The sequence below is a fragment of the Malus sylvestris genome, chromosome 2, assembly GCF_916048215.2.
Source record: "Malus sylvestris chromosome 2, drMalSylv7.2, whole genome shotgun sequence".
NCBI lineage: Eukaryota > Viridiplantae > Streptophyta > Magnoliopsida > Rosales > Rosaceae > Malus > Malus sylvestris.
The window spans coordinates 18,738,834-18,761,640 of record NC_062261.1 but is presented as its reverse complement, the minus strand read 5'-3'; the positions used below and the strand labels follow the sequence as shown (position 1 = coordinate 18,761,640).

General features: G+C 37.6%; 4 protein-coding genes across 4 annotated transcripts in view; 2 read left to right on the top strand and 2 right to left on the bottom strand.

Annotated features, from left to right (window-relative positions):
* The window catches only part of LOC126598064 (uncharacterized), a 92,466-nt gene that overhangs the window by 25,506 nt on the left and 44,153 nt on the right, over nt 1-22,807 (top strand). The window lies entirely within an intron of this gene.
* Nucleotides 8,908-14,204, top strand: LOC126597984 (uncharacterized). Its single transcript, XM_050264661.1, has 2 exons — nt 8,908-9,225; nt 13,628-14,204. The coding sequence occupies exons 1-2, from the start codon at nt 8,970-8,972 to the stop codon at nt 14,029-14,031; spliced, it is 660 nt and encodes a 219-aa protein (XP_050120618.1). The 5' UTR covers nt 8,908-8,969; the 3' UTR covers nt 14,032-14,204.
* Nucleotides 16,043-16,683, bottom strand: LOC126598048 (blue copper protein-like). Its single transcript, XM_050264665.1, has 2 exons — nt 16,524-16,683; nt 16,043-16,273 (listed from the first exon to the last, which is right to left on the bottom strand). Exons 1-2 carry the CDS (start codon nt 16,681-16,683, stop codon nt 16,074-16,076), a joined length of 360 nt encoding a protein of 119 aa, XP_050120622.1. The 3' UTR covers nt 16,043-16,073.
* Nucleotides 20,953-21,572, bottom strand: LOC126598032 (blue copper protein-like). The gene is made up of 2 exons (XM_050264664.1): nt 21,413-21,572; nt 20,953-21,152 (listed from the first exon to the last, which is right to left on the bottom strand). Exons 1-2 carry the CDS (start codon nt 21,570-21,572, stop codon nt 20,953-20,955), a joined length of 360 nt encoding a protein of 119 aa, XP_050120621.1.

The window sequence follows — 22,807 nt, the reverse complement described above, 5'->3', positions numbered from 1 at the left end:
ATGCAACATACCCAACTTCTTCAACTGAGTAATTTGAGGGATTGATTGAAGAGCATTTGTTTTTCTGCGCTTTTTTTTTTTTTTTTTTTTTGTAATTTCACAAAATGCCAAACAAGTCAAACTTCCAAGAAACTTGATTTTCTTTGTTAAGGGTTAGGGTTAAACGATATGACCGTTAAATGATTCATTTCTAATGCATGTTAAATTGAAATTGTCAGTGGTGAAGTGAATCATTTGATGGGTTTTGTTTTGTCTCTTGAAGATGAGAGTCCTAAATTTGCCCAATTGTACACTTATGACACTCAGATTGTCAGAATGAGATGAACAATCGGTTGAGTTTTTTTTTCTCATTAAAAAACTTCTCCAAAACCTGACGAGCAGATAGTTGATGGCCTTATTAAAATGTTGGATGAGTGTAACGAGTTAGTTCAATTATTTAGGGTGGCAAGGGATAGGGTTAATGAAGGGTTGGTAGATTCTTTGCGGCTACGTTTGCTCAGTGCCTAAAACAATTGTGACACGCAGTATAATCTGCCAACGTGTACAGGATTAGAGGGTTAATAGTGGGGGACATGGGCCAATTTCACACTGAGAGAGATTGTTGTAGAGTATAGGATGGTTGCGCTGCAAAGGTTAACAAGGTTACATTCTAAATATGGGCTTTCCAGTATCTTATCTTTTCCCTATTTGGTGAAAACGACTATAGGAAGGGTCTGCATTGGAGTCTAAATATTAGAAGCAAAAAATAAAAAATTGAAGGGGTATCTATGATAGCATTTCTAGGTTATTAAATCCAAGATAGGGTGGGTCATGATAACACCCTATTAAAAGGTGGTAGATTGTTTCAACCCTATTTAATCGATGCATATGCCACACTTGAAGAACATAGACATGAATTCATTAGAGCGAATCAAAGTTCCTTAACAATCGAGTGTCTTATGGGAATTCGTGAGATGCTAAGAAAAGGAAGTGCAAGTGGATCAGACGTTAGTAAGTGGATTATCTTGTCGACTTCATTTACGAGTAGCGTTAGATATACCTGATCTGTTCATCACTTTTCCTTGCAATGTCAAATAGCCTAAAAATTGTTGAAGATCTAGGTCACCGACCTAGATGTAAGGCTGAGTATAGACTGAATATAATTTCAATAATTTTTAAAACAAAACTTGATCATATGGTTAGCTATATAAAATCTAGAAAACCTTTTGGCAAGATTGAATCTGGTTAGTGAGCTGACTTTGTCCAGTTCTCTGCTTAAGTTTGTTTTGTTTTCAACACATAAAGATGAAACACTCATTTGATGTTTGTGTGTTGTTCATTTTACAATAGTAATTTACACAGTGAAGTGTAAAAAAAAAAGGCCTACCTCATTGTCACATTTTGGTTTTAGGTCAGTAAGAAGTATAAGTTTCATTCTCCTTTTGATGTGGATTCAATCATTTCAGCTAAGATTCTTGATTAGGAATTCGACCTAGTCTAGATATGATGTTACACAGTTCATGATCCATGGTCAGTGCGGTTTTGCAAATAAAGAATAACCTTGCATGAAAGATAAAAAATGTGTGAAAGAATTTTTCTAAAGTTTTTGCATATGAAATCACTTTTGACTTTGATGGTTTTGTTACGTACAGACATAGGGAAAAAAATGTTCTAAAGAATGGAGTTAAGTTTGATAATGTGTTTGTTATCTTTAAAATCAGGAGTTGTTATTGAAGTATCAAGCTCATATAAATGTTGAGTCACTCTATCAATAATGCTCGTTAAATATCTTTTCAAATACATAACCAAAGGCATAGATAAGGCTAGGCTATTTTGAGGATCAAAAGTTTGATGAAGTTGTTGTTTATCTTAATTGTAGATAGTTGTGTACGTATGAAGCGGTTTGAAGAATGTTACAATTTCATATTCATTTTAGAGAACTCACTATTGAAAAGATTGTGTGTGCACCTTCCTTCCAACTAAAATGTTGTTTTTCAAGAGGATGATAATATAAGTCATGTCCTTAACCAACCTAATCTTGAAAACACATTGTTAACAAAATGGTTTGAAATATATGTTCAGGATTTTAATGCATCTGAATTGTGTTATGTTGAAATCCCTTCCAAATATGTTTGGAATAGCGATGAAAAAGGGTGGAGGCTTAGGAAGATGGGCAGATGCCTAGGTGAATTGTACTATGAAAATGTTACTCAATTACCAAAAAGGCGCATTGGGCTTTGATCATTTAAAAACAATTAAAGGTGTTCTTCGACCCACATTTTAGGTTGCATGCAACATGCTTGGTTTGTTAGGGGATGATAAGGAGTGGAACAATGCAATGTTAGAAGCTGTCCTCACTACCTCATCATTCTAATTAAGACAGTCTTTTGTAATGTTAGTTCCTTTTTGCAGTGTCGCTGACCTACCCGCTTTATCTGAAACCCATCGAAAAACCATGTTTGATGACATTACAAGTAGAACACTTAATGCTTTTGGGTTACATGACATCTTTAAGTGTGAAGAGGAAGTTAGAAATTCTCTTTTTGTATGAGTTAGAAAAATTGTTTGTCTAAGCATCATCTCCCTCAAGTTAAACAGATAGTTCATGGACAGACTTAAAAACAAAAACTTTACAAAAAAGTTAAATTATGACATTGAATTGCTTAAGGAGCAACATTCACTCATGGTCACACAGATGAATAGTAAGCAAAAAAATTGTTTACGATAGTGTTATTCAAGCGATGAAAAACAAAGAGGCTGCTTTGTTTTTTGTACACAGTTTTGATGAAATTTCCTTTAATAATTAATTAACTTATTTCACTACAATCGTATGTATATCAGTACACCAATGTTATGGTGTACATTCACACATGATTACACATATTGTGAAAACCATGTTATCATAATCATATTCCAACACAAATACCAAAAGACTTTCTCATTAATTTTGATGATGACCCCATCGTTTCAGCAATGTACACAGATTTCAAAGAAAATTTCCATGACGTATCATATTTGAAAGAGAGCCATTGTGATGCTGCGAAATAATACCGTGATTGAGATGAATAATTTTATATTGGGTATGGTGCCCAGCGAAAATTGTACCTATTTTAGTTTTGGTTATGTGTCTTATTCGACGAAGAATGTCAAGAATGTTGATATTCTTTATTTGATTGAATTTTTGAACCAACTTGAAAGTTGGTATGCCACTAATGCTGCTTAGAAATTTAAACCAAAGTTGTGGCCTCTGTAACGAAACAGGCTTGGTTGTGATGCAACTAACCGATAAAGTTGTATAAACAAGGATCATTTTACGGGTAGCAACATTGGTAAGACAATTTACATCCTAAGAACTATTACCTAGTCATCTCAAAATAAATATTCATTTACTTTGCAAAGGCGACAATTTCCTCTAAGGGTTAGCTATGCAATGCCAATCAATAAAAGTCAAGGAGAATCTTGAAAATTGTGGGTTTATTTCTCTCGCATCCAGCTTTTTCTTGTGGATAGCCATATGTTGTGTTGTCTAGTTACCTAAACAAAAGGTCTCAAATTGTGATTGCTCACAATGCTGATGTGCCTTACGGATACACAAAATACATATTTTATAAAGATGTTTTAAGTCATTTATATGAAGGTCTGCTTGTTTGTTTTAGCAATTTTAGTTCTTTCTTTCGCCCTTTATTTTTCTAAATGTTAATCTATCTTATGTTTCATGAACTTAGTATTGCGGTTTTCATTTGTTATTTGCTTATAAATTTTGATTCTCTGTAGACTAATGGAAGCTTAACCGATTTGGTTTTTGGTGCTGTACTGGCTAACAAGCAAACTTAAAATTAGAGTATGCAAGATTTGGGTCATGAAGACTATTGGGGCTAATCCCCAAGCCGCAAGTTTGGACTCTGTGTTTATCGATGAATAGCTTACAAAATTGAAACTTTATACAAACTTATTAAACGCTATAAACTATCTTTCATGACTCATATTGTTTAGTTTTTACACTACAAGGGAAATTTGATCCACGCAACTATGAACCCCTTGGACATCCAATTCTTTTCTAAGAGCTTAATGTCAAGTGTACTTATGAGATTAATAAGTTTCATGTTGTCAACAATAAAACCTCAAGCAAAATTGTCCCTTATGCTGCAATGATTAAGTTGAACAGGAGAATGGCCATAGTCCCTGTTGAAGAACCAACCAACTCATCCCGATACAATGATTTAATTTGGTTGAATTTGATCAGTTTCACAAAAAGGTGAACAGAGATGTGGAGCTCACAAGTAAACCATAACGTTTTCAAAATGTTGGTAAACCCTTAAATTCATTATTAGCAGTTTTAATATAATTGACTTTACCGTCATTCTTTTTACTATACTCTTTATAGATGTTTTTGGTTGTTTAATGGTCTTACAACCAACTAAGGAGGTGACTGTGCAGAATATTAGGGTTGCGAAAAAAACAAAACTTACAAACACAAAATATTGAGTTAGCAATGTTTCTATTAAATTGTTATAAATTTATACATGCATGACCATATAAACTTGATATTGAAAATACTTACTGCATTTTCTTATTCCAGAGGAGAGCAAATAAAGGTCACCCTGTGGGCATAAAGTGCAATGGGTTTTCAGGATGACACTAAAATCGCTGGCATGGCCTGTGTTTATTGCTTTGATTGCCTTAAAGTAAAGCAATACCAAGGTTGTTCCTTGCCATAGTTTAAACTTTAAATGCACACATTGTAAATTGCATTTTACTAATCGCTATCTTTACATTTACGGGTCAACTTGTTTTGGGAAGCACGGACTCAATAGTGTGTTTTTTTAACCCCGACGTCCCACAACTTACATAGTATAAACAAAGGTAACAACTCTTCTTTACCGTTTATTATTTTACGAACTATCTTGTTGCTACAAAAATGTAGGAACTAGGTTTCAATACCTAAAATCACCCATTGAGATGCTACCCAGCTCAGCTAAAATGTATGCAAAACCCCATATTACTGCTGATTCTAAGTTGATGACTATTGAAGAGCTACTTCTCAATCCTGCACTAAACAAGGTTAGTGCACCATCCTTGCACAGTTAAAAAAAATGTTTCTTCTTTAGCGAATTGTATTTTGCAACCACTCTTAGTTTTTCTCTTTTGTCTAAACACAAAAACATGGTAAATGCATATCGTTGTCTCTACTTGAGTTCCGATGATATTGATGTCTTTTAAGTGGTTTATCATTTTAGAGAATGTTTTCTCTTTTAAATTTTGTTCCAATCTAATATGTTTGATTTGTTTTTCATTTTTGCATTTTGGTTACGAAAACTTCAGCAATCTTGTTCAGCTTTTTTTGTGCTTAATCTATTTTGCTTAAAGTTCTAGTGTGATTAATTCATCTCTTGTGCTTTTTTTTGTGCTTCATCTCTTTTGCTTATAATTCATGTGTCAGGTGACCATTGTCAGTTATGATCTAAGCTAGGGATGGTGGTACAAATCATGACCATCTTGCCACAAGGATATGAAGAAGACATTTGCAACATTTGAATGCTTTGAACGTGGGTTGCTAAAAAAATTGCATGAACCATGGTAACACTCACACCAAATTTTTTACATTGTTTATATTTCTTCACACAATATCTATAATTTAAACAATGTTATCATTTGTTACTTAGATTCAAGATCAATTTTATTGTGGAAGACAACACAAATTAGTTCAATCTTATGATGATAGGAAGGCACACTGAAATTTTTTTGGGCATATCTTGCCACTGTCTCGTCATAGAAGAAGAGCATGATGATTCTTTTGTGTTGCCGCAACATCTTCAAAGATTGGTTGGCACCACAAAAACATTCCAACTTTGATTTGGTAATTAAAACAAGGAATTTGGCAAGACGGTCTTTGTAGTTTATGGATTACTTAAGAACCAACCATCACCTAGCGCAACTATTGGCTCGGCTAAACCATGCACGCCTGCTGTGAATGTTGGGAAGCAAGTTGTTGTTGATGCAATCCCATATCTTTTACACCTTTGGAGCCATGCACTGAAGAAATCCAATCACTTTCCTCAAGCAAAGGTGTGAAAAGGGCATTGTTCACTAAATTAGAACTGCAAAAGCTCAAAGGTTAATTTTTCTTTTATATTACGCGACTTCAACCCATTATTGTTTAGCCGGTTGCTGAAATACTATATGTGTCTTTACCTGTTATTGAGATATGGTCTCCTATTTCTATTAGTGCTAGCGATGTTGATTCTCAGAGGAAATGAGCTCTCAAGGATTTAATGATGGCTTGGTGCATATATAATATGTGTATAGTTTTTTAGCATTCCATTCCAAATTTACGTACTGTAGACACTTTAAGAATGTGTTTTTATAATCTTTATGCAATCGCTATGACGATAACATAGCTTGCAGGACATATATTTTGTCATATTGCATGCATAGAAAAGGTATTTGTGAAGTGCATGCTACTTGCCTTCATACTTCAAAAATATGCTCCTTTGATTATGCATGGTTGTTGATGTAAAGTAAATTTAATCTAAATGCAAGCTAAAATACCAATTCTGCTATATTAGTACCTTGGTCTTCGGTTTTCAAATTATGTTGAATTATTTGTGTTCGTCTGTGTTTTTTTTTTTTTTTTTTTTTTTGGAATTGGTTAAACCTATGTACAACTCCGCCTGTGTAAGTTTATCTTACATTGCTGGTCACAAGCCCTGGTAAAGGAGGAGGGGGAGGGCGTCAGGTAGTCGACAGCCGGCACTCATCGATTACGTCGAATCCTTATGAAAATGAATCCAGAACGAAATCGTGCTAAAGCTAGGGCGTTACCCGTAAGTGGCGCGCTGTGTGGTCCGAGCACAGTGATAAATGAGTAAGGGTCGCTGTATCTCCATCGGCACCCGGATGTAGTGTTAAATGAGCAAGGGGGCCATAGAAACTTCTTTTTGAACGACTTCACTCAAAGTTGTTTGGGAGCATATGCTCCTATCAACTTTACACAGGACACACAAAAGAAGTACTTTGATCCTATTGGACGGGGGAGGGTGAAGAAGCTAGGACAGAAGGGTAGAGTTCAAAAGAGTAGAATGCGTTTAGGAACGTGGAATATAGGAACCTTAACGGGAAAATCTATGGAAGTAGTGGAAGTTATGGTGAGGAGAAGGATAAATATTACGTGCCTACAAGAAACTAAGTGGGTTGGTCTTATGGCAAATGATCTAGAAAACTCAGGGTTTAAACTTTGGTATTCGGCCACAAATAGAACGAGAAACGGTGTTGGCATCATCGTGAACAAGACCTTGACACAAGATGTTGTAGATGTCAAGAGGGTAGGAGATATAATCATGGCAATCAAGATTGTAATAGGACAAGAACTCATCAATATGATTAGTGCGTATGCACCTCAAGTAGGGTTGGATATGAGTTCGAAGGAGAAATTTTGGGAAGACCTTGGAGACTTGGTGCAAGGAATTGCCCAGACGGAGAAGTTATTTATAGGAGGAGATTTAAATGGACACATGGGCAGGAAGACAGGCAACTATGGAGGTTTTCATGGTGGCCATGGTTTTGGGGAGAGAAACGAGGATGGGGAAGCCATCTTGGATTTTGCAATGGCATATGATCTCTTCTTAGCCAACACCTTCTTTAAGAAGAGAGAAGAACATGTGATCACCTACAAGAGTGGGTCGTCAAAAACACAAATAGATTTTCTTCTAATGAGGAAAGGGGATCGTATAACTTGTAAGGATTGCAAAGTTATACCGGGAAAGAGCTTGGCTAATCAACATCGCTTGTTGGTGATGGATGTACATATCAAAAGAGTGAGAAAAAAGAACAAGACTTGGAAGCGCCCAATGACTAGATGGTGGAATCTAAAAGGAGAAAAACAAGCCATTTTCAAAGAGAAAGTAATCACCCAGTGTGTGTGGGATAGAGAGGGGGAAGCTAGCCAAAGGTGGGATTCCATGGCTAGTTGTATCCGAAAAGTAGCAAAAGAGGTATTAGGAGAGTCCAAGGGCTTTGCTCCACACCAAAAGGAATCTTGATGGTGGAATGAGGAGGTACAAATAAATGTGAAGGCTAAGAAGGAATGTTGTAAAGCCTTATATAAGGATATGACCAATGAAAATGGTGAAAGGTATAGAAGAGCGAAGCAAGAGGCGAAGAAAGCTATGAGAGAAGCTAAGTTAGCGGCTTATGACGATATGTATAAGCAACTAGATACTAAAGAATGAGAGTTGGATATCTATAAACTAGCTAGAGCAAGGGAAAAGAAGACAAGGGACCTAAACCAAGTGAGGTGCATCAAGGATGAGGATGGAAAGGTTCTTGCTACAGATAACGCGGTCAAAGACAGATGGAGAGGTTATTTTCATAATATTTTCAATAAAGGACATGAAAGGAGTACTTCTTTAGGGTAGTTGAGTAACTCAGAAGAGTGTAGAAACTACTCATTTTATCGTTGAATCATGAAGGAAGAAGTGGTTGTAGATTTGAAGAAGAGGAAACATAGAAAAGCAGTGGGCCCAGACGATATACCGATCGAAGTGTGGAAAGTCTTGGGAGAGACAAGTATAGCATGGCTCACTGACCTTTTCAATAGGATTTTGAAAACGAAGAAGATGCCAAATGAGTGGCGAAAGAGCACTTTGGTGCCTATCTACAAGAATAAGGGCGACGTACAAAATTGCATGAACTATAGGGGTATTAAGCTAATGAGTCATACAATGAAGCTCTGGGAGAGAGTCATTGAGCATAAATTGAGGCAAGAGACACGGGTTTCGGACAACCAATTCGGGTTCATGCCAGGGCGCTCAACCATGAAGGTAATTTATCTCTTACGAAGATTGATGGAAAGATATAGATATGGGAAAAAGGATTTACACATGGTCTTTATAGATTTGGAAAAAGCGTATGATAGGGTCTCAAAAGACATTCTTTGGAGGATTTTAGAGAAGAAAAGAGTACGAGTAGCATATATCCAAGCTATAAAGGATATGTATGAAGGAGCAAAGACTGCCGTAAGAACTCATGAAGGACAAACCGAAAGCTTCCCCATAACTGTAGGATTACATCAAGGCTCATCCTTAAGTCCTTGCCTTTTTGCATTGGTAATAGATGAGTTAACAGAACATATTCAAGATGATATTCCTTGGTGTATGCTTTTCGCAGACGATATAGTATTGATAGATGAAACTCAGGAAGGGGTAAATGCGAAGCTTAACCTTTGGAGAGAAGTGTTGGAATCTAAAGGTCTTCGCCTAAGCCGATCAAAGATAGAATATATGGAGTGCAAGTTCAGTGCAAATGGAGGCCAAAATGAGTTAGGGGTGAGGATCGGAGATCAGGAAATACCAAAGAGCGATCGTTTTCGCTACTTAGGATCTATCTTGCAAAAGAACGGAGAATTAGATGGAGATCTCAACCATAGAATACAAGCTGGATGGATGAAGTGGAAGAGCACATCTGGCGTGTTGTGTGATCGCCGTATGCCACTGAAGCTCAAAGGAAAATTTTATAGGACGACAATAAGGCCGGCGATGCTGTATGGCACAAAATGTTAGGCGGTGAAGCATCAACACGTACATAAAATGGGTGTAGCGGAGATGAGGATGCTTCGTTGGATGTGTGGGCACACGAGAAATGATAAGATTAGAAATGAGGATATCCGAGGTAAAGTAGAAGTAGCCGAAATTGTAGGAAAGCTGAGAGAAAATCGGTTACGGTGGTTTGGACATGTGCAAAGAAGGCCTACTGACGCTCCGGTTAGAAGATGCGACTATGGGATAGAGATTCAGGGCCGAAGGGGTAGAGGAAGACCTAGGAAAACTTTGGAAGAGATTCTAAGAAAATACTTAGAGTACTTGGATCTAACGGAGGACATGACACAGGATCGAGCATAATGGCGTTATAAGATTCATATAGCCGACCCTACTCAGTGACTTGGATTTTTCAAGTCTCCAACCGAGAAGTCTTCCTCACTCGGGAAATTAAGGGAACACTACCTCAACCTACATGCTCCACCCACAAAGCTTCAACATACAAGCTTCAACAAAAGAAAAAATCAAAGAACTTAGTGAAGAAGGTTTTGATATATTTAACACAATACGTTGGAATGAAGCAAAGCTTATTTATTGATATCACCGATAAGTTACAAATATGTACATATACATGAGTCAAAATAAACAAACAAGATGGAGCTTTCACAAAGGTTGCTTAGGAGAAGTCTCAGCAGTCGGTAGAGCCCCAGAAAGAGAAGGCACCGGAGGGGGATCATTCAGAGCCTCAGTACTGGACAGAACCTTAGAAGGATGAGGCATCAGAGGTTGATCATTTGGAGCTTCATTACGCGGTACAACCCTAGAAGACGAATGCAATAAATGCCTTTGGAACAAACCCACAAACCGCTGATGATCAAGTAAAACCTGACCATCAGATTCCTTCATCTGGTTAAGCTTCATCTTCATGTTTGTAGCATAGTCATGTGCGAGTTGGTGCAACTGTTTATTCTCATGCTTGAGCCCTCTAATTTCCTATTTGAGACTCATCACTTCAGCCGCCAATGACTCAACTTGGTGGGTTCAAGCAAATAGGCGTTAGGCCATATTAGACACAAAACTTGCACATTGAACACTCAGAGCCAGAAAATCCTTAACCGCCAACTCATCAGACCGTTTGGAAAGTAGTCTGTTATCTTTGGGAGTGAGAAGGTTCCTGGCCAGCACCGCAGCGGTCATATCATTCTTCATCACGGAATCCCCAACGGTAAGAGGACCAGTAAGGGATAAGAAGAATGGGCGCCATATGTTGTCTAGAGAAGGCGTGGCTGCCTCTTCAACAAGGTTCAATTCAAAACGACGGTTGGAGGGGCCAGACATTTTCAAAGGTGTTGAAGAGAGAAGAGGTCGGACAAATCAAGATCTTAGAAGTGCAAGAAGGGAGTTTCTACTGGTGGAGATCCAAGTGTGCTTTGGAACTTAATGTCAGCCTCTATAAAAATCTGCACTCGACGGAGCTTCAGAAATCGAAGAGGCGCCTGCCCAGAAATCGAAGAGGCATTTGCTTTCTCAAAAGCTGGGCTGCTCAGAGACCACGAGGGCCGATCTCAGAAATCGAAGAGGCATTTACTTTCTCAAAAGCGGGGCTGCTCAAAGACCACGAATGCCTATCTCAGAAATCGAAGAGGCGCTTGCTTTCTCAGAAGCTGGGCTGCTTAGAGACCACGAGGGCCGATCTCAGAAATCGAAGAGGCACTTGCTTTTTCATCCTTGTCAGCACCTGTCACATGCACACTCAGCTTTGCTGAAATTACGGGCATTCTGTTGAAGATTTCTGGTGAAGTAGAAAGCACGTAAATCTTACTGTTCAATCATCCACTTTCCACACGCACCATCAGCTCATGGGTACCACAAATAACTTTGCCAAATATCTCTGACAAAGTTTAGACACGTGAAGCTTGCAGCTCCCACTACATCGTTATGACCAAGAAGGGTAAAAGAATAGCAAAGAAACAGCACTAACAAAGTTTAAACACACAGATTTTAAAGGTCTAGCTACCATATTATTATCCACAAGGGTAAAGGAACAGCACCACTGCTGGATAATTGGAAAGTCCCTGTGTGTCAACCTCTGTGCTCCGTGGCAAGGTAGACTAGCAAACATGCCCAATCTTTACTCACATTCGAGAAAACACTCCCAACAAGATTGCTTGCTCCAAAATCGAAAAGGCACCGCCCTTCGAATCTCGAGAGCCAGACTCCCAACATGATTACTTTCTCAAAAATCGAAGAGACACCGCTCTCCGAATCTCGAGAGCCAGACTCTCAGCAGGATTGCTTTCTCAAAAATCGAAAAGGCACCGTTCTTCGAATCTCGAGAGCCAGATCCCCGACATCATTGCTTGTTCAAAAACCGAAGAGACACCGCTTTCTCAACTTCGAGAGCCAGATCTCATTGGATAAAGCTTGTCTGTAATCTTCACACGCAACATCAGCTTTCCAGATACCACAGACCACTTTTTCAAAGTACTGTGACACACGTGAAGCTGGCAGCTCCCACTATTGTGCTATGACCAAGTAGGGTAAAGGAATAACATTACTACTTGTTGTTAGGGAAACTCTTATATATGTCGACCTCCATCCTCAACAAACAGACAGACCTGCAAAAATGCTCAACCCTTCTTCATATCTGAGAGGGCACTCCCAACGAAGCCTTTCGAAATACTCAGCTTTCTTCCCCCCCCCCCCCGATAATACATCTACAAACAAGCTACACCAGAGCAAGAATATCTCATATCATCGGGGTTAAAAGTAAGAGTATCCCATATCATGCTTTTTCCCTGTATTTTCCTTTGGCTTTGTTTTTACCTGCAAGACAAGGAGAAAGAGAGCAATCAGTCCGCACTTGGAATCAAGCTTCCAGTCAGGAACTGACTGCCTGGAACCCTTTACCTGATTACTTACCTGGCATTGCTCTCGAGTACTCATCTTCAACATCTTATGCTTCCAAAGAAGATACCACATCTGCTTGAGGAACAGATAGGGAAAGTGAGAAGGATACAAGGAAGCATGTGGAGACAAGCGTAACAAAACACGTGCCGATACATCCACTACTTTGTTAACAGTAAAAGTTTCCCATATCAGCAGGGTCGAACGTACTCTAGATTTGATGGACTTGTTTTGACCCTCAAATTCTTCAGTCGGCCTTATACTCTGGAGGAAATCAGAAAACCCTCCAGCCCAGTTCAAGAATAAGCCTGTGGAAAGTTACTTCTTCAAAAGCAAAAGTATCTCATATCATCCATCCTCCTTTTTCTTCTCTTTATCCTTCATGCTGCCTGCAAGATAGGGAGAATGAGAACAATCAGCCGGAACTCAAAATCAAACTTTTGATCTGGGACTGATTGCTTGGAGCTCTAATTGCTTACCTTGTCTGTCACCTCTTTTAGCAGATCCCCTAGCTCGGCGACTTGGGCGACTCCTACTATAGGGTTTGTATCGCGCTTGACCAAGCTTGAAACTACAAGTAAGCTTCAAGTGAAATTGATACATTACCTTGTGCATCTCCACCAGTTAAAGATACCACCCCTGGATGGAGGAAGAGTACTTCCAGAGAAGATGCCACATCTACCAATGAGACAGATAAGGCAAGTGAAGACGATACCACACTTCGGTACTTAGAAGTTTTGTGATTACGAGATCATTCTCCCACAATATTTCCTAATGTCATTTGTACTAAATCATTCACTTGTACTCACTAAAGGAGAGCTTGAACCTAAGTACTTGTGTAAACCCTTCACAATTAATGAGAACTCCTCTACTCCGTGGACGTAGCCAATCTGGGTGAACCACGTATATCTTGTGTTTGCTTTCCTGTCTCTATCCATTTACATACTTATCCACACTAATGATCGGAGCAATCTAGCGAAGATCACAAACGTAATACTTTCTGTTGTACCAAAGTCCTCACTGATTTTGTGCATCAACAATCCTTAAGTCCTTATCTTTTTGCGCTGGTAATGGATGAGTTAACAGAACATATTCAAGATGATATTCCTTGGTGTATGCTTTTCGCAAACGATATAGTGTTGATAGATGAAACTCAGGAGGGGTAAATGCGAAGCTTAACCTTTGGAGAGAAGTGTTGGAATCTAAAGGTCTTTGCCTAAGCCGATCAAAGACAGAATATATGGAGTGCAAGTTCAGTGCAAATGGAGGCCAAAATGAGTTAGGGGTGAGGATTGGAGATCAAGAAATACCAAAGAGCGACCGTTTTCGCTACCTAGGATCTATCTTGCAAAAGAACGGAGAATTAGATGGAGATCTCAACCATAGAATACAAGCTGGATGGATGAAGTGGAATAGTGCATTCGGCGTGTTGTGTGACCGTCGTAGGCCATTAAAGCTCAAGGGAAAATTTTATAGGACGACAATAAGGCCGGCGATGCTGTATGGCACAGAATGTTGGGCGGTGAAGCATCAACACGTACACAAAATGGGTTTTGACATGTGCAAAGCAGGCCTACTGACGCTCCAGTTCGAAGATGTGACTACGGGATAGAGGTTCAGGGTCGAAGGGGTAGAGGAAGACCTAGGAAAACTTTGGAAGAGACCCTAAGAAAAGACTTAGAGTACTTGGATTTAATGGAGGACATGACACAAAACCGAGCGCAATGGCGTTCTAGGATTCATATAGCCGACCCCACTTAGTGGGAAAAGGCTTTGTTGTTGTTGTTGTTGAACCTATGTACATTTTTTAGATTAATCTAATTGAAAATGCATTATGAAATCAGAATAGGCAGCAGTGGGCGGGCCATTTTTCTAGATCACTACTATAACATTGTGGTAATTGAACACAACAAAATGAAGGAGTAATTATAAATGCTCCCACAACTAAGTCAAAGTAATGAACTAATCAGCAAAGAAAAAGCACAGATACTCACTTAGTAAAGATTCATACATGTGAAAACAAAAAATTTAAAATTCGTTTTGTAACGTATTTGTTTTTAATTTTTAGTTTAATTACTACGTTTTGTTAGATATAGAGGGGTAACGAGAAATGATAATCACATGTCTTTTTTAGCCTCTTAAATACTCATATTTAATCATATTTGTTGTTTCCGTTTGATTTATTTAAGTTGATGGCTAAATTAAAGTGTGGTGTAAAAAGCTAAAATAAGTGTAAAATCAGCTGTGGAGAAATATATCAAGGGAGAATGAAGGCTGATGAGAGGAGTGGGGGGAAGGATATCTACACATCCATTTTTATTTTTCATATACCCTTCTCAATTTTTGGCTATCGGATTAAATGAATTAAAAAAATTCAACGGCAAAAAATTAAAAGTAAAAATGGGTGTTTGAATAGCTCTTTTCAAAATGAAAAGATGAGTGAATTTTTCACTCTCCTTGTCACCTCTAGCACTCCCTTTTTATTAACCATTAGATTAAACAAATAAAAAATAATAATCAATAAGCATAATTCAGCAAATAAGTGTAGAATGTCCAAAGAAGTGCGAAAATTACTTCCCAAATGAAAACTAATAGCAATTTTGAGTTAATTGTTCCATGAGTTTTCTTTTATCTTCACTTTCTTTTTATACCCTTCTTCGTCTCTCCTTATACTCTCGCTTATTTTCTCTCCATCTAGAACAAAAAACGATTTCCACACTTCATTTCTTCATGAAATATTTTTCTTTATTTTTGGCATTTGGAGTGAATAATTCAATAGAGAATCAAGAGATAAAAGTGAACAATTATGTGCACAAGGTAAAAAAAACGTGTGTGAAAATCTTTTCCCACTGTCAAAATCATCAAAATAAAACCAGTAGTATACTATTAAAAAAAATTGAAAGAAAAACAATCTACAAAAATTTGAAAACCAACACATAAGTTATAAGTAATGATCACCTAATATATCACCCAATATAGTGCCATGGAAAACAATGATAAACGCAGTCACAAAAAGAGGAACGATCTCTCTTGCCATAATATATGTTTGTTCCTTGGAAGAAATCACTTGCCTATATTGTCAGCTTTAATCATGATATCATCTTAATTATAGAGCAGTGCTATCCGCCCACATCTTTTTATCTTTTTTACACATCCTTCTCAATTTTCAGCTATTGGATCAAATGAATTGAAAAAGATCAAATGACAAAAATTAAGAGGGATGTGTGAGAGATAAAAAAAAATATGTAGATAGCACCACCTGAAATATAAGCATGGTGGGTATGTTTCATAGGTTTAGTAGTGGTTTGGTCACACCATTGCTATATTACCAATAATTATTTGAGTAAAGCTGTATACATGCCCTTGCCACACATTTTGATCTATACGTTTGGATTCAAATCCATTATGAATCCCGCAGTTTTAGTTTATGAATTGCATCATCTATACAACCAGTGATAAGGAAGTTTTTCTCGCTCGTCGGTAATCCTTCTGTTCTTTTGGTCAGGTCATTGGGTGGTCATGTTATACATCAATTTACCAACATCTTTAAGTTTATTGAAAAGAAAAAAAGGAAGAGAAAAACAAAGTACAAGTGGTCTCCGTTAATAAGCTAAAGCTGGTGAAGAAGATGCCGGCATATTTGAGTGAATCAATCTAGTTTACGGTGACCTTAAGCTTCTGGTCGGTGTGATTGCAGTGCCATTCACATATGAAATAGTAGTCCCCGGCAACGTTAAACGTCAGTACGTCGTGGCCGCTGTTATAGGCACCGTTGTTTGGAGACGCAAGACATTGATCATACCCGTTAGTATCAACTACAACCACATTGTGGGCACCTGCATTGTAATTGAAAGCTGGAAAACAAAAAATCAACATTCAACGAATAAATGCAACGGTTAGGAAACTAATGTATTTTTCGATACTTGGCATTTTCTTTTCGTTGTTCTACAACAATGAAGTTAACGATTTTTCTGACCAATTTAATGGAAACTTAAGAAACAAAATAAAAGCATGGGGGGCAAAGTCATGCATTACAAGTTCAGAGGAAAAAGTGAGATTTTAATCAAAGTATAGAGAAGCAATGTGAAAGTGCTAAGTGATCACCTAATGAATCTCCAACATAGAATGTTTTTCCCTCAACCCAAGCATAGTAATCAACTCCTGAATTCCAGCCTTCGTCATCTCCGACGACATACCGTGTCGCGAACACCACGCTAGGAAGAACGAGAAGCGCGATCACGAGAAGATAAGTGACTCGTGCCATGTTATGCTACTTCGAATTCGTGTCTGTCCGGTCGAAGAACTGAACGATCACTTGTATATATAGGGCTGGATGTGGCTACTTGGCACAAGCGTATGTCTATACACACATGATACATATACTATAAATTAAATAATACTTGGGTAACAACATGATAATATGAAAATACATATACAGTTGGAGTTTATTGACATCGTGTTTGTCGACGTCGCCTGCAACATTTTCATGTTTTTTAAAACATACAACTCATGTTTTTAGCTTGGTAAGTATCAGATGTCCACGTCCAATCTTGGACTAAGGAATCACAACCGTTCCGAGGAAATGGGAAACCTTAAATTCATTTTGCTCAAATATATACATTCCACCTCCTTCAGGCATGTCCAACTCACTAGCTAAATTTTTAACTTTTAACTCATATTTAATATAAATTTCCCCAAGACATACTCGTAAATAGACTTTGAGTATTGTTGCACTATCATTATTAAGGAAATGATTTTCACACACCATTATTTCTCTCGTTCACTGCACTTAAGTTCATTTTTATTTCTTTGATTCATTCAATTCAATTGGCAAAAATAAACATGGGTGTGTTGGGGGAGAAAAATAGTGTGGGTGTGAAAATCATTTATTAAAGCAGTAAACTGTAACTAATTTTATGTCATTATAACCAAATTTTGGCAAGCCTCCCTACCCCACATGAGATGCTCTTTAAGCAGTAAACTGTACTATAAAATTTCAATTAACAAAGCGAAGAGTTGTTAGATTTGGGAGATGGTGGATGCTAGAGGGCATCTCCTTGGGTTGTGGGGAAGGTCCTATTTGTAGCTCTCTGAGAAGAGGCATAGCCCCATTGTCTATAACCAATAAATTTAGCCCCTCCAAGTCCCTGAGTTGTAGCACCTCCAGTTTCGTAAAGCCTCACTCGAAATGCAGCTCCACGCCGCCATATGCCTTGTACGAGAGTCCAAGCTCTAACACATTAGGTAGGTTTTGAAGGGCTTTTAGTGGGGAGTCTCTCAACCTTGACCAGAAAATATTTGGCTTGACTAGGTGTTGAAGCTTTGGAATTCAACTTGGCAACTTCTGTAGACACCTTTCAGGTAGAGAATTTGAATAAATTCTGGTGGACTTGAAATGGATTGCAGATCCAGGACTTCATCTTCACTTATTGTACTTAATTCTAGAGATTCGAGGTGGCTCGTCTTTTCAATCGAAGCACATAGGGCCCTTCCATCTTCACTTTTCAAGTTTTTAGGCCTTACTCAGCTGCCTTAGCTTGCCAAGCGCTTTGATTAGGTTGATCCCTCCATGATTTGCCTTAACTTTCTGCAAAGCTTTAACGCATCCAATAACATCATCTATCTTCACTCCTTGTTCGGATTTAAGGCTAAACTCTATGTTGTAGTCATAGCAGTATCCCAAAAAGATGTCTCAACTTAACGAGCCTTTTAATCTCGGCTGGTATTTCGTACACCAGAGACTGTTTTAGATCCAGGTTTTCTAAGTTTTGCAGATTGCCAATGGACTCCGGAAGCAACTTCACTTTCGTATTCCTTAGGCTTAAGTACTTCAAGAGATACAAATGCACCACGTATTTCGGAAGATGACTGAGTGGAGCATCTGTGAAATCCAACACTTTCACAAGTTTTAAGTTTCCACTCCATGTGTTGAGAAAAGACTTGGGCCATTCTGCTTGGTTGAAAGTAAATACGAAACGGATATGAGACTGTGTAATGCTTCTCAAGGCTTCAGAGGGACTGCTGTCTATCGAGAGACATCGAGTTACAGGTTCAAAAGTTGACTCATCTTCTGATAACACTTGATAGAAGCTTGAACCGGCACTCTTTCTTTGGAGGACTTCATGCAAAAGATCATGAACACGACAGCTTCTAGCTTTTCCATCAATGTAAACTTTCGACACTTGAACCAGGTTTCTATGGATTAGGTCAGCCAAGTATTCTTCTCCAACCTCTTCCATTAATGTGTTGCCCTTCTTTGATTTTACAACCCTTCAGCGATCCACAACCAAATCAATCTTATGCAACTAATCGAATAGTCCACAACCGATCCATGCCTTGTTTGGAGGCAGAAGTTGCAAGCAATGAACATGAACAAAACAAGACCTTTGTAAAAATCAGCAACATCTTTAATCCTACTAGTGATCATTATTCTTCCACCTTTTTTTTTCTGGTAAAGCATGTTCTATAGCCCCCCTAACGTCTACTTTCCATACATCATCCAAAACATCCACATACCTCTTTTGCATTATCATCATCCTCAAAAAATCCTGGGTAAATCGCCAAAATGGTTCCTGAGATTTGTATAACTCATCACTTTTGTCCCTCAGATTCCAAATCGATAAAAGTGGTCCCTGAGATTGTCCACCATCCATCATTTTGGTTCTTCTGTTAAAAACTCCGTTAAGTGTCCCGGAGCTCTTGGCCGGAAGTTTGGGCAATTTTTAAAACTTCGTAACTCAATCGTTTCTTAACCAAATTCGACCCATAATATATCAAAATGAAGATAGAAAAGAGTAGAATAAGATTATACCTATTTATAAGCCCAATGGTTGCCGGCGATTTCCGAAAAATAGCATCAAAGTTGACTGGTTCGAGTGAAAACTTGAAAACTCACCGGAAACTGGGTAAACTTTAAACGTTCATAACTTCTTCAATACTCAACGAAATCAGTGATTCAAAAACAAAAATCATACTTCTCGACGAGACTAAGAGAATGGTACCTTTTTCGACCGCTAACTCGCCGTGGTTTGGCCGGAAAACGGCTCGAAAGTGGCTGTCTTGGAATCGAAAGAGGCGATTATTACAAAACGCCCATTTTATTAACCATTGGATTGAACAAATAAAAAAAATAAACAGTAGGCATAATTAAGCAGGTAAGCAAGTGTAGAATGCCAAAAAAAAAAGAGCGGAATTACTTCCCAAATGAAAACTAATAGCAATTTTGAGTTATTTTTGTTCGATGAGTTTTGTTTTATCTCCACTTTCTTCTTATACCCTTCTTATACTCTCACATATTTTCTCTCTATCTATAACGAAAAATGAAAACTCAAAACTAAAAACAACAAGGTTACCAAAAAGAGCTTGGAAGAAAAATTTTGTGTCAATGCAGCGTGTAACTGGCACAAAAGGTCAAGGACTCAACGGAAATGACTTTCACACTTCATTTTTTTCTACTACACGCTCTTCTCTATTTTTGGCATTTAGACTGAATAATTCAACGGAAGAATCAAGAGATGAAATTTAACAATTAAGTGGCAACGATTCTGTTTGGGGACCGAAATCCTATATTCATCCACATAACCACATTAATTAACCATATTCATACCTCAAATTAACCATCATAAATTATTTAGAACCATACCCACCGGGTAACAGATTCCCGTCGATTAATAGTTATATCCATCTTCGTCAATACAAAAAATATATTTCTTTAGTTGACGCATTATAACTTAGTAGATATTAATTTCGGTATTAAATATTTGATGTATAAAATGATAAAATGAATGGATCTTGTTGAGATAAAAAATTAAACATTGAATTTAAAACATTGATGATGTTGGCTAATTTTTTTATATCTCCCATAAGCACCATTGAATTTTCATTGATTTTGATTCAAAACTTTACTTCTCACAAAATGCAACTCACACAATGGGTTTAGTGAATAATAAATACACATATATGTATATAATATATTATGCATTATATATATTACTCGGTCAAATTTGGGGATGGATACGGGAACTTTTATAATTATATCCAAAATCAGAACAAAATAATATTCAACGTTTTTCCACATTATCCAAAATATACTAGAATTTTCACACCCAAATTTGTTTTGTTTGAACGGTTATCCACAATTATTGACTTTAACAGTTAAATTGGAATCCCTATGACGATAGAAAAAAATGTGTGAAAATCTTTTCTCATTGTCAAAATCATCAGTGTGTGTTATAACTATTAAAAAACAAAATTGAAAGATAAAAAAAGAATCAACAAAATTTTGAAGATGAACAGATAAGTTATACCTTATAAGTAATGATCACGTAATGTATCACTAACATAGAAATTTATATTCTCCATCTCCAACTACATATTCTTTTGCAACGGAAAACTATGATAAAGGCAGTCACAAAAAGAGGAATAATGTCTCTTCCATAATATATGTTTTATTGAAGAATGATAAACTACATGTGATCTCTTTATTAAGCTGAAGCAGCTGAAGAAGATGAAGGCAGGCATGAGTGAAATCAATCTAGTTCACGGTGACCTTAACCTTCTGGTCGCTATAATCGCAGTGATATTCACAGATGAAGTAGAAGTCCCCGGCAGCGACAAATGTTAGTACGTCGTTACCACTGTAATAGGCACCGCTGTTTGGAGATGCAAGACATTGATCGTACCCATTAGCACCAACCACAATCACATTGTGCTCACCTGCAATGTAATTGAAAACTACAAAACAAAAACCAACTTTCAATGAATAAATGCATTGGTTAGGAAACTAACGTACTACTCGATACTTCGCATTTTCTATTCTTTGTTCCACAACAATGAAATTAATGATTTTTCTGACCAGTTTAACAGAATAGAGTAACTTAAGGAACAAAATAAAAGCACGGGGGGCGAAGTCATGCAGTTGCAAGTTCAAGAGGAAAAAAATGAGATTTTCATGAAAATATAGAGGAAGCAATGTGAGAGTGCTAAGTGATCACCTAATGAATCTCCAACATGGAATGTTTTTCCTTCAACCCAAGCGTAGTAATCAACTCCAGAATTCCAGCCTTGGTCATCTCCGACAACATACTGTGTCGCGAAAACCACGCTAGGAAGAACGAGAAGCGCAACCATGAGAAGATAAGCAACTCCTGCCATGTTAAGCTATTTCGAATTCTTGTCTGTTTGGTCGAAGAAATGAACGATCACTTGTATATATAAGGCTGGCTGTGGCACAAGCATATATCTGTACGCACATGATACAAATACTACAGATCAAACAATACTTGGGGGACAACGTCGTATATGATAATATGAAAATACATATACAGTTGGAGTTTATTGGCATCATGTTTGTCGACGATGGCTGCAACATTTTTTATGTTTTAAAAACATACAATTCATCTCACTTGGTACTACGATCTCGTAGTATTTCTATTCGGGCAAGATTCCCCTTGCACAGCTCCCCAAGGTTGTAGCACTTTGGTTGGTTGTCGAGCTGGCTCTTGCTGCTTGGTGTGCTGCAATGATAGTTTGTAGTTAGCTTGAAAGGTGCCTTTGTGGGGCCTTAGGTATAGGCCTTGAGGCTCACAATCAAAACTAACAAGGATTTTGGCGTGCCACTGTTATCTCAGTATAACAGATGTTGAATAGATGTGATTTAAGTTGATTACTTGTGCCCCAAGTTACTTAAACTTCTTGTTATAAAAAATGGTCATAGATGGGTTAAGTCTGCATTAAGTTCTTTTTCTTGCTTTGTGAAAAAGGACTTTTGGTTCATAATCTTGTATGTTCAAAACAGAGGGAGTTTAGGGCCCTTTTAACCATTTCCTCGAACACAGTTTGTTCTTAATGAAAACATGTTTATTAATTTAACCATATTCGAATGCAAATGAGACTCTTAGATGGAAAACAATTGGAAATAACTTGAATACATGCTGAAAAGTACATTAAGCGACATATCTACTAAATGAAAGTACAAACAAAGAGACTCGAACAAGATTTCACCTTGTTGGGCAAGGTTGAACTTCTTGCAGCCATTCGTCTTTGAGTTTACAGAGGTTGTGTGCTTAAAAATGATGGTAGATAACTAGGTTCTACACGAGGGTATCGATACTACAATACTAAGGAAAGGTAGCAGAGCTTTTACACTAGACAAAAGATAGCTTTTTAAAAGATATATAGCTAAAAGGATTGAATCTAGACAAGTTTCAAATTTTCTGGGTATGAACTGGCTTGAGAGCAGAGTTTGTATGTCTTTTGATTGGTTAGTTGAGTGTCCTTGTCTCCGATGTCTCTTTCTCCTTTTATAGACAATTTGGCTCGACTGCTTTGGCTTTGTTCTTAGCTGAGGGCTCTCAAGGGTAGTGAGTTATCTTGTATTTACACCTTCA

What these genes read in the sequence shown, in the direction of transcription:
- LOC126597984 (XM_050264661.1), top strand. Translation starts at nt 8,970, where the DNA reads ATGTATGAAGGAGCAAAGACTGCCGTAAGAACTCATGAAGGACAAACC. An exon ending in AGAAGTGTTGGAATCTAAAG is followed by an intron (nt 9,226 to 13,627) that starts GTCTTCGCCTAA and finishes TGGAATCTAAAG; the next exon opens with GTCTTTGCCTAAGCCGATCA.
- LOC126598048 (XM_050264665.1), bottom strand. Translation starts at nt 16,683, where the DNA reads ATGGCACGAGTCACTTATCTTCTCGTGATCGCGCTTCTCGTTCTTCCT. An exon ending in CTATGTTGGAGATTCATTAG is followed by an intron (nt 16,274 to 16,523) that starts GTGATCACTTAG and finishes TTTGTTTTCCAG; the next exon opens with CTTTCAATTACAATGCAGGT.
- LOC126598032 (XM_050264664.1), bottom strand. Translation starts at nt 21,572, where the DNA reads ATGGCAGGAGTTGCTTATCTTCTCATGGTTGCGCTTCTCGTTCTTCCT. An exon ending in CCATGTTGGAGATTCATTAG is followed by an intron (nt 21,153 to 21,412) that starts GTGATCACTTAG and finishes TTTGTTTTGTAG; the next exon opens with TTTTCAATTACATTGCAGGT.